This window comes from Chelonoidis abingdonii, chromosome 3 (genome assembly GCF_003597395.2).
Source record: "Chelonoidis abingdonii isolate Lonesome George chromosome 3, CheloAbing_2.0, whole genome shotgun sequence".
Lineage (NCBI taxonomy): Eukaryota > Metazoa > Chordata > Testudines > Testudinidae > Chelonoidis > Chelonoidis abingdonii.
The window spans coordinates 146,050,306-146,062,557 of NC_133771.1; the positions used below are offsets into that span (position 1 = coordinate 146,050,306).

Sequence of the window (12,252 nt, forward strand, 5' to 3'; positions counted from 1 at the left end):
GTTGATTCCATTTTGTTCACTTATGCTATACAGGCGTTAATACTGATTTGTGACAACTTTAGCTTTGAGTTTCAAGGGTTTTGTTGGTTTGACAAACAATTTACAGTTTACATATTTTACACATATGCCCACACAAACATATATACACATATGCATATTTAGTATTACAATATAATGGATATAATCTTTCCAGTTATACCTGAAATAAAATATTTTTTCATTCTAACACACCACCAATATCTCTAGCCAGTACATTAAAGAAAGGCACTATAAGAAAATGCCTGACGTGCGAAAATGAAAGATTAATTTAAACATGGATCTCTGTAAAAGGTATAAAAATAAAATTTGCACTTTTTAAAGTATTTGGCCAATAAAAAAATAATATATTATTCTTGGATAAGATAAAAATGTTGCATATACTTTTCTAAATACAAACTGAATACTGATAATTCATTTGTTTTCTTACAATCAAGTATTTTTTGCAATTCTATTTTGTTAGTTCTAACATGGCGATCAAATAAATTTTCATTTTTACACTATTACAGAAGTGCATTTCTCTAGGTTTCCAAAACCACCTTATTCAACCTTCCCCATCTGTCACCATCTGCTTCTTTTTAGCGTGTACTTTTTGTGTGATCGCATAAGCATGTGAAAAATAACTAACATTCAGATGACTGTCTGCTGGTACATTTGAGGACTGGGCATAATAAAAGTGAACTGCCAAAACGTACTTAACACTTTTAATTTTGTTGGGTCTTGAGAGTGAGCTACATTTGATTTCCAAACTGTTTTACAGTTGGAAAGTTGATCAGGTATTGCTAACTCAACAGCAAAAGCTGAGACTCTAAATAGCACCTATTAAAAAATTTATATTCCGTGAAGCCAGGCCAAATAGAGATCTATGGTCTCAAGAGTTTACACATTTGACCTGACTGAATTTAACCTTGCACTGATGTTAGAAGGATGTGGTGGGGAGCTGGAAAGAGCCTATTTTGAACCCAGGGCAGACACAATATAGGTCCTCCTTATATTCTCGGGAAGCAAGAAAACACAGGAGTCTAATACTGACAGTGGTGAAAGAAATCTCACGGGGAACTAGGAGGGGCATAAGAGAGGAGGCAGAGCTCTGCCTCCTTCTTACCAGCCAATGGAGATGAGTAATATGGAAGAAGTATTTGGAAACAAAACACAACTTTTTAAGAGTGTAGCAGATGCCTCCACCAAGCACAAAGCATTTGGAAGCTACCAGGAGTGCACCATGTTGGGATGGAGAAGATATGGGTTTACAGAACTCTGTCTGTACCCATCAACTAGGGCATATCCAGATAATGAGGATAAGCATACATTCCTGCTTGTAAATTCACTTGATATAATATTAATGGAAAATGAACACAAAAAAGATACAAACATAGACAAAGCAAGTTACACTTTTTGCAAGCAAAAAATGTTCTTCAGTATTCACACAGCTCTACCACTAACAGTCTTTGTTGCCATTTCTAAATCTTTAATATACCTGATATACATTGTATATAACTGTTTATATCTGCATATGTTTTTGTTGACTTTTTCACCTTGATGGGGTTTCAGGTATGCTTTTCATGCTCTGCCTCACCCACTACAGACTTCTCAGGCTGTCAACTGAAAGCACTGTGAGCTCACAGGTACACTCATGCCAAAATCCACCATTCTGAGATGCTGCATTCCTTCACTCTTTTTTTGGAAATCAATAGAAGTGGAGAGCATCTCACAGAAGAACTAAGCACCCTGCAGGAACAGGACTTATCATTGCTTCCCAATGATAACAAGTGGAAGTCTAGATGCACTGCCAGAGATATTGCCTGTTGCCCTCTACAACAGCATGAGCATGCTCACAGCCAGTGCTGTAGAGCCAAACTGGCCCCAAATTCAGTAAATGTTTCAGGTACAATCATTTTACAGATTTTGAAAATCCAATAAAATAATTTTACAGTTAACAATTCCAGGTCTAGAGTATTTCTTACAGCGAAGCAACCAGACTTGGACACATACTGCAAAGAAGGGCATATTATTATTCACTATGATATTATTTATTTTTCTATCTTCATAAATGCAACCAAATATCCTATTTGCTTTATTTTTAAAATATTTGTTATGTTGAGGAAAAATAATGTTTGTGTGTCACTCATCTTCTGTTTTCAAACAGCAATTCCTGTCAGTATGCCAAAAAGAATTTTTTGTATAGTCTACCATGGTATCCCTCCAGCTCTTACTTTTACCACACTGCAATCGAAAGTATAAACCCAAGGTTCTTTCCACATTATTTTTCCCAACAGTTAGCACCATTACTATTCTGAAGGCTCCTTGTTAACTAATACATGTAAACCTTAAATTCAAAAACTATTTTCCCAAAATTTGTCCCCTCTTCCTCAAATTCATTTATCTTCCAATAGTTCCAGGGCTGAACATTATTTACTATATTACTTATACAGTGCCAAAAATTTGCATAGCATTTTACAAAACAAATCAAGATTACAACATCATTGAGGCAATGACTCAATGTAAGTTAAGTTAAAAAGAACAGGAGTTGATCACAAAAGCAGAAAAAAGTTGGGGTGTACATATGGGTGTGCAGACAATGAGACCAGGCATTCACTTGGGTGAATACAGCTGATGTCTTCTGGGTTACAAGGGATTTTATTATAAAATATATATAAACCTACGGTTGATTTAAAAAACTTGTAACAAGTTGTCATAAACAGATAGTAAAAGTTAATAGAACAGAACTACTTTATATCTCTTTTGACCGTAAAGGGTTAACAAGTTCAGTAAGCCTGGCTGTCACCTGACCAGAGGACCAATCAGGGGACAGGATACTTTCAAATCTTGAGGGAGGGAATTTGTCGTGCTGTGCTTGTTAAGAATTTGGTGGTTGTTGCCTCTGGGTTCTGAGAGTGACCAGACGTGCAACCAGGTTCTCTCAAGTCTCTCCAATACAGGCTCTTATCAGGTTCAAATAGGTGAGTACTAGTAGATAAGGCGGTAGGCTTATGTTTGTTTCTTTATTTGCAAATGTGCATGATGTGGAAGAGTTCAAATTTGTATTTTGCTGAAAGGATTTTAATTTGTACTTGAATACTTAGGCTGGAGGGATTCCAGTGATATAGCTAAAAAACCCTGTACCTAATCCATCTTAAATTTACAAAGATAATTTTACTAGTATTTTCTCCTTTTAAATAAAAGTTCATTGTTTAAGAAACCTGAATTGTTTTTTTATTCTGTAATATCTAAGTGAGTGTGAGACCCAGGAGGACAGCGAGGTCTGGATTCACCAGGGAAGTGAGATGGGAGAGAAAGGAGGGAAGGAGGAGAGAGGCTAATTTCTCTCTGTGTTAGGATTACTGTCTCTCTCAGGGAGAGTCTGGGAGGGGGAGAGAGAAGGAGGGGGGAAGGTGCATTTTCCTCTCTGTTTAACATTCAAGGAGTTTGAATCACAGTGATCTTCCAGGGTAACCCAGGGAGGGGAAGCTTGGGAGAGGCAATGGTAGGGGAAAGGGTTTACTTTCCTTGTGTTAAGATCCAGAGAGTCTGGGTCTTGGGGGGTCCCCGGGCAAGGTTTTGGGGGGACCAGAGTGTACCAGGCACTGGAATTCCTGGTTGGTGGCAACACTACAGGTTCTAAGACAGTAATTAAGCTTAGTGGAATTCATGCTGGTAGCCCATCTTTTGGACACTAAGGTTCAGAGTGGGGAATTATACCATGACACAAGTGACTTTTGAGAAAAAGTCTTAAAAGGAGGATAGTATTAAGGAATGACAGCGTGTTATGAAATAAGTTCTGGGTGTAGAAGGAAATATGAAAGGAGACACAAAGAGGACAGTCAGACAAGGAGCTTGGACTGAACAAAGAGGGCACCATGGAGCAAAAGAAAACATGACCAGATGTAAGAAAAATTTAAGTTTTAGATGTGCTCAAAAGTGAAAATTAGGAGCCTGAATTTCAGAAGGGAAAGCAACAGAGATAATGAGAGGATTCTGAACTGGGTTGAACTTGCATAGTGATGAGTGAAGCAGACGATTTTCACAGCAGAGTTCTGAATAGATGATTGATGCCTATCATAGCGGTCAGTGGAAAGAAGGTTGCTGAAGTTAAAGCATGAGATAATGAAGGCTTGTATAAGGGTTTTGTGCTGTGAACAGCGAGGAATAGGTGGATTTAAAAATATCGTAGTGATGAAACCAACAAAATTTAATGATATTGCACGAGGACAGGAGGGGGTTAAAATGACACCAAAACTCCTAATCTGTGGGAGAAGGTAGATACTGGGGGTTGTCAACACTTACAGTGAAATTCAATGAGGGTGTAGAAGCAAATCTGGTTTGCGAGGAAGTCTGCACATGCAGCAAAGCAATCACAAGTTGGGGGTGGGTGGGATAATCATGTCTGACAGACAAGGGGGCAAAGGAGCTGGGAAGAAAGGATGGAATTTTAGATAGAAATCGTGAATTGAATGGAAGAGAGCGAAGACAGAGAAGGAATGAGAGGCAGGGAGACAAGTAAGAAATGTCAATGGATTAGCGGTAACAGAAGGAATATGAGCCAGAGATAGGGCAAGTGACCAGTACAGAGAAGGAGATAAGATAAGAGAGAATTCAGCAGAAGGCAGATCAGTGAGAGAGTAGTTCTTGTCAATGATACGGTCAAGGGAATGGCTTGTGTCTTGAGTAGAGAAATTGATCAAAGGCAGAGAGTCAGATGAGGGGGGTAATTAAGAGGAAATGTGGGTCATGAGTGCCATTAACATGAAGTTCTAAGTTCCCAAGGTGCAGGGGCTGGATGACTTTTCACTTATACAATGTTTAAAAGGCACACTGAAATCTAGTCCAATGTCATATGAGTTAAAAGCAGTTTCAGATATTATACCTGCATCTGAATTTTCCTGTCATTCTACACATTTTTTTCCAATCACATTTACTGATTTTCTAAAAGGCTTGCTTGCTTGCTTATTTATTTATTTATTGAGGCTTACATAAACGCAAGAAACTAACTAACTACATATGAGAAAGAGTGCAATCTCAGTAGGATTCCATTTGCATGGCTTTCCATGACCATGCAAATGACAACTCCCCTGAACTGATTCCCCAACTTTGCCTTAAATTATCACTGTGGTTTACAGATAACTTGCAATAGATGAAATAAGAGGAAAGATTACTAGAGTACCACTAGCAGATGTTCAGATTCAAGTTCAACAGTTTGCAAAAATCAAGAATTTTTTAAAAAAATGTATAACATGGCTGTACAGAAAAGCAAGAAAACTTTCATTCTGTCCATCATATTGCATTTGCACACTGAATAACTGTTCTGGATGATCAATACCCTGATCAATCCAAGTTGTCTTCATTTGAAAACAGAGGAGAGATTTTCTTTCTGCGAGGAATTTGCTGATCACTTTGTTGATAAAATTACTCTGATTTGGACAGAGATGTCTGCATCCCTGGGTAGGAACAAACAAAACATTTTCTTCCACTGAATTTTGACCATTGACACTCAAAGTTCTGGAAGTGTTGAAAACACTTTGTCACTACTTGTGCACGGGGCCATGTCCCTCTTGGCTGGTAAAGGCTAACAGAGAGATAATATGCCTGTTGGTAGTAAAAAAAAAAATCTGTCAGATTCTTTGGCTGAACGTTTGGTGCCCTCAAAGAGACACTGGTAAGGCCTCTATTCAACAAATAACGACACAAAAAACTTTGCCAGTTACACAATCTCCCTCCTTCTTTTTGAGTAGTCAAACAGTATGCTATCTGCAGTCTTCAGATTTCGTTGATCTCAGTCAGTCTTGTTTTAAAACAGGTTATGAGCTAGACAGTTCGATCACAGGGGGCTTCGATCACAGATTTCTTCCCATCCATGGATGAAGACAATGTACCTCATGCTGATTTTATTAAGATGACTGGTACCTTCAATACTGCTGGGCATGAGGTGGTACTGAGCTTTCTGTGGTTCCTACCAGGAGTGGATAGAACTGTTCTTAAGTGGTTTGCTAATTTTTATATACAAAGACTCTCACTGTGATTTAGGGCAACCATTCATCCAATTCTAGGACACTCTCATGCAGAGTTCTACTGTCTACCTTCTTATTAAGATAAACTTGAAAACCAACCTGTGATGATGCGCAACTATGGAGAGACTTCATGAGCACCAATGAAGCTGCAACATGAATCACAGAATGTCAGGGTTGGAAGGGACCTCAGGAGGTCATAGCAGGGTCATAGCAGGGTCAATCCCCAGACAGATTTTTGTCCCAGACCCCTAAGTGGCCCCATCAAGGATTGAACTCACAACCTGGGTTTAGCAGACCAATGCTCAAACCACTGGGCTATTCCTCCCTCCATGGTATCAATCGCGACCTTTTGTCTAAAAAGATTAGGGTCCACAAAAGGAAAGTCAGGTACTTCCATCCTGCATCTTCTGGGTGAAGCCAGAATTTAGTAGCCAGGAATATACCCCTTTAATTGTAATTGCAGATGCAACGGATTGTCATATTAAGACTGCAGACTTAGCCTCAAGGGAATGCTTTGTTAAGTCCAGACCTTTCTGAACCAAAGCCTTGAGTATTTGTTAATCAGTCACTGGCAGCGTATCAATCACGGACAGCATCTTATCCCATAGATTTAATGCTATTTAGCCACCACAGCTTAATAATTAGTTATGCAAATAGCCAAAACAACTAAAAAGTACAATTTCCTGCCCAAATGGTCCAGCCTCCTGGACATCCTATCAGAGAATGAAAAATGAAAGCTCTTATCAGCTCTTTGGTCTTTAACAAGTGAAATCATCAAGGAGCCTACCTGCTTTTCACAGTTGCAGGGTCTATGCTATGCAGTATGCTATCTCACAGAGGTAAATTCTTGAAGTATGTGTTTTACACCTTACTGCCTTTTGTAAACAACTGAAGGTCTGCGGAAAACTGATAACATTCTTGGGACCCAAAGACCTCTTGATACCGACTAGCAGAGGGCACAGGTTTACATAAGAATACAGGGTGTCCTGGGTTCACCACAAATGTCATGCAAGGTCTCTAAAGAAAGCCTGTGGCACATGGCATCACAATCACTGTGAGAGGTATGTAAACACAATATGTGGGATGTTATATACAAATGATGAAAATAATATTCTCTAGGCCTTGTAGTTAAAAAGACAGGTCAAAATTCTACAGACAGGAGATGAGACTCACTTATCTATATTGTGTGTCTTCCAATAGAAGTTTATCAGCATACTGAATCAAATGCTAATGAAGAGCTTGCTTGCTGAGACTTCGCAAGAAAATTAAAAGGAAGAGGTAAACAGAAGATAGGGAGGACAGCCCTGTTTTCAGGTGAAGATCAAAGTTCTGGTTTGCTATATCTGGGCGCGCAGAGAGATGTTCTGGTATCCTTCAGTCTGTAAAGATAGGCTGCCAACAGGTTAGATCTTATAAAAGGGAGATCTCAGCCATCTTGGTTGAAAATGCTGGGGAAAGGACTTGGGGTAAGCGATCTTGTATGAGACCAGGAAGTCCTTGGGAGTTACGTTTAAGCTTTAGAAAGAGTATTATAATTTTGTTTTGTATGTAACAATTTGTTTCCAATATTCTCTCTTACTACCCTTTGAATCTCTGGTCTTTCATAATATATTTATAGTGAAAACAAGAATAAGTGTATCTAAGTACTGGGCATTAAGTGGAGTGGTGATCCTGAGTTAAAGCTAATAAGCTGGTATGTACTATTCCTTTGGGAGTAGTAAATCTGAAAGTTCTGCATGTGTTCAGTGGAACAGAGGCTCGGCTGTCAAGAGGGATGCTCAGAGGACTTGGGGGTTTGTGTATCATTAACCAGTACAAAGTGAGCAGGGCCTGCAGAAACCTGGAAGCTAGAGCTTGTGCTGCTGGAGGCTAGTGGAGTCAAGTTGATCCACAGCAAGCACAGACAAGACTTCCTCACACTAAGGGCACAGGGTTGCAAGGTGCCTCACAACCCGAAGTACCCCTGGAAAGAATCATAGCTCTGTTTTTAGCCATGCCAGAATGTGGAAAGAAAGAACTTTTCTTTTTTTTGGTTCTTTCCTCAGAAACATAAAAAGGTCTGTATTTCTTAATCCTACTACACATTTTTCACACTGTAGGATCCTACTACACATTTTTCAGTTGAAGTAAATCCTTCTTCTGTGATACCATAATCATCGTCTGGTGAAGACTAAGCAGTGAAAGCAGCTAGGCGTCAAAGAAACAGAAGCCTGGTTTCCCTGCAAATGTACCTAGGAATGAAAAATTAGCAATATTCTATATTCCTAAAATGGAGACTACTGCAGAAACTAGTAATGTTTCTCAAAACAGAAGAAAATTTTAGGTATGACCATTATACATGTAATAAAGAGAGGATGCAATTTTCAATTCTTGTATTGTAGATTATACTGGAGTTTTATTATATTTCAGATGATTTAGCTACATTTATAAACACCCAAATTTCATAAATTTGACAATATGATTATTGGTAGATAAGGTTTCCCAACAGAAATAGTACAATAATAGTAACAATAATCCAACCTATTGTCCATTCTTCACAACAGTTTTGATCACCCAAATAATATACACTGCAATGAAATGAAAGATAAAACATTTTATATTGTACAGAAAAAAAGTATTCTAAATCATACCTCAGGAGCTAGGTATTCTGGTGTACCACAGAATGTTTTCATAGTAGCTGCATCTGTGATTCCTTCTTTGCAAAGTCCAAAATCTGTAATTTTTATGTGGCCATCTTTATCCAACATTAGATTTTCTAACTGCATATTAGAAAGAACACACACAATTAGTCCTTAAGTATTTCTTAACAGGTTAATATACTACGTCATCGAAAAAAACTTAAAGTTATATCTGCAAGGTAACAAACTGCACTGTAGTTTACTACTGTGTCATCAAGGAAGTGACTGTAGGCCCCACCAATAAACACCGTAAGAGTTTGCTCAATATACTTCTTTCCCACAGAACGAAAGCAAAAAACACTTTCTAAAAATTTCCAAAACTCACATAATTTCCAGAGGACCTATTGCAATCATCACAGAATAGTCTGTTTGGCAAAATTTTATGGTTCTTCTCTATCTGTGCGTTACCTGCAGTTCAGGCTCATGGAAATGATCTTCAATTGCTACATTTTATTTACATTCTATTTTCAAATCTTTAAGGAACCAGAATGAAAACTGGTACAATTTTTACTAGGAATTACCCTGGAGTAATGACTAACACTAGTTCTCCAAAAGTTTCTTCTGCGTAAACAGAATTTGTTTGGACATTAAAAATAATTCAACAGATATATACAGCGAACAAGCAAACCATTGTTCTAAACTACTTTTCTGAATAGGAAACCTTAAATTTTCTCAGTAGAAAATGTGTTCTAAAATTGCTGATTCAACACTGGTGAACTACATGAATTCAAGTCAAATAATGAATCTCTAGCATTTTCCCAAGAGATAGTAATCAGGACTCTATGTATTCTGTGATTCCACAACTACAGAAGAATGGTGCATTAGAATTTTAGCTTTCTTTTTTTTCTTTTTTAATGTGTTTCTAGTCCTTGTGGTCTAATGTGTAGCATTTTAACTAAACACAACCTTCTCCCCCACACACACATACACAAACTCTGCTTTTCTCAAAATGGTGTAACTTTATAATTACTTTGAGTTTGTCCCAATAGTCTTTTCAGAAACAAAAATCTGATTACTTGTGTTGGTTTTTTTTTACCTTGAGATCACGGTACACAATCTTCCCAGAATGCAGATAGTCCAAAGCAGAGACAATTTCTGCACCATAGAAGCGTGTGCGGTCCTCAGAGAACACCCGTTCTCTCGACAAATGGAAAAACAGCTGCAGGGTAAACAGCAGGGACAGGATTGTAATAATTACTGATTTAGTGGGGGAAATTAACACAAACATAAAACACCTCTCATCACCATATTGTGATGATAGATAGTGTACTCTCAGTGGACACTCAGCACTCTTAGACAGCAGCTGGCTTATCTTTTCCAGGTTTCCAAGGGGGGAACGCGAGCTGTTAAATCAGTGTTTTAATCAATATACCAATCTTGTTTAAAGCATTCTGCTTGCTACCCATTTAACCTTCCGTTACCAGAAGAAAAAAGTATGCAACAGCATCATCCTGTACTTTTCCCTCCACCTCCTCCTCCCAAATTTTATTTTTAGCTGTTGAGACATATCATTTAGACATCTGAACACGGATATTACTGTAAGATTTTTTCTTTCTATTAATTGCCTGACTTACTTCTGAACTGAGAAAGTGTCTAGTCCTTAGCTGCATACTCACCAAACAAGTGAAGTATTACATTATGCAACCACAACATATTACAGTCTTTTACAAAAATGACAGACAGTTATCTTATGGTTTGTAAAAGCAAATTATAAATTGTGGTACAATTTTGGTACATAAACTATACGTTTACTCCATTTTATATTCTTCTTCTGTCCCCCTTTCAGCACTTCATAATTAAAATTTTACTCTGTAGACATTTCTTAAACTGAAAATATTTAGTGAAAAAAATTAGTCATTAAATGATACACGTTATAAAACGCAAAGAAAACGTGTAGCATGAATCTGAAGTTCTGTAGCTGTATAAGCCTCTTATGAATACAAAATAATAAAATAACCCCTCCAAAAAAAACTTATAGCAGAGTTAAACTGCAGACTATGACTATTCATTCTATTCACCTATTTTCTACTTTAGAGATGTTGGCAGATTCTTTAAACACAACTAATCTTCAAAATCCATTAGTTTCCATCTACAGGCTAGTTTTCTATTCTATATAAGACAGCTCATGTGACTTGATATACACTGGCACCCTATTTTCTCCCCATAAATTATGGACAACAGTCCTAAAAATATGGAAAACTTCACTGTTTGGAAACCAAGTACTGGGCAAGAAAATCTACAGTAAAACTACATAGTGTTTTCATGCAGTGCTAAAAGAGAAGAAAATTCCAAAACATAGGTCAAACACAAAAGAAACACATAATAATAGATTTAACTTATATATTACCAAAAGGCAGCTAAAAAAAGTTTTAAAAATTGAACATTAATACAGTGTTGGATATGAAAATTAAATTACTTTTTAAATGTTTTTGCAGTTATTTCAAGCTTGTAGACACTTCAAAATATAAATTATACATTAAGCATCAATACAAACATTTTGATCAACAACTGCCCTCCAATTATACTTTAACATCTTATTTTTTATTATTTTCAACCTGAAAAAATGCACTGTATTAAGCCAGTATAGTAGTCTATATTTGTTGGTCCAGGTGCCTCATGAAAAATTTAGAAAATAGAATTAGGGAAAATTTTGAGTCACAAGCATTATCTCATTTTCTATGTAACCTCCATCATCCTGTAAAAAAATATATATATATTTGCATGAACACTGAAACTTTGTTTCCTAAGTATCTGATATGCTCCGGCTCCTTATTTCCTGCCTCACATAGCAATCTCCTTCTACAACATCACAGTTACTGGCATTGGGGAAAACGATATTAGAAACTGATAATCCTGGCACATCAGATACGGAATAAACAAAATTTATGAGCTAAGGAACTGACTCCGTTTTCATACAATGTCCCTAATATTATAAAACAAGGGAGGAAAAATAAAAAACCATGTATACAGTATTAGAATAGTTTCTAAATAGAATTATTTATCAAAGATTTCCATGCAATGTTCACCAAATGCAAGTTAAAACTGAAATTTCCTAAATTGGTGTTAAAATATAAAAGTGAGAAACACTTAAGTATTATGTCCTAGTCATGATCTTCTTGTTTCACAGAAATGGAAACCAAGAATCATTTATCTTAATTTTTTTAAAAATATTCAAAGTAATATAAAATAATGTGATTTTATTTATTTTGCTTTATAAATTTACTAACTAGACACTGTGCAAATTTAACAAATATATACTCCATAAAAACTATGTAGCCCTCTCCTCTGGCATCTGGAAGAATGGTGAAAGAGAAGGAGATGTCTGGATGCCCCCGTATGAATGGCTGTGTACAAGAGTTATAAATTTTCCATCTTCAGACTGTCCCAGTAGCTTAGCAGTAAAACTCCTCATAACGTTCTGGAACCTCAGGGGTCCAGCAATTACAGAGCAGACAACAAAAATAGGTATACTATGATTCTCAATGCACTGAAAATAGAAAAAGGTACTGATTTGGGCCAGCAGGAGTTGATAA

General features: G+C 37.0%; 1 protein-coding gene across 3 annotated transcripts in view; it reads right to left on the reverse strand.

Moving 5' to 3' along the window:
* Positions 1–12,252, reverse strand: part of AKT3 (AKT serine/threonine kinase 3) — a 297,009-nt gene that overhangs the window by 63,823 nt on the left and 220,934 nt on the right. For all 3 annotated transcript variants that reach the window (XM_032801103.2, XM_032801111.2, XM_032801112.2), the window contains 2 exons: positions 9,756–9,878; positions 8,672–8,800 (listed from right to left, as the gene is read on the reverse strand). In XM_032801103.2, the coding sequence (XP_032656994.1) occupies positions 8,672–8,800; positions 9,756–9,878 (252 nt within the window). The remainder of the gene's footprint in view (positions 1–8,671; positions 8,801–9,755; positions 9,879–12,252) is intronic.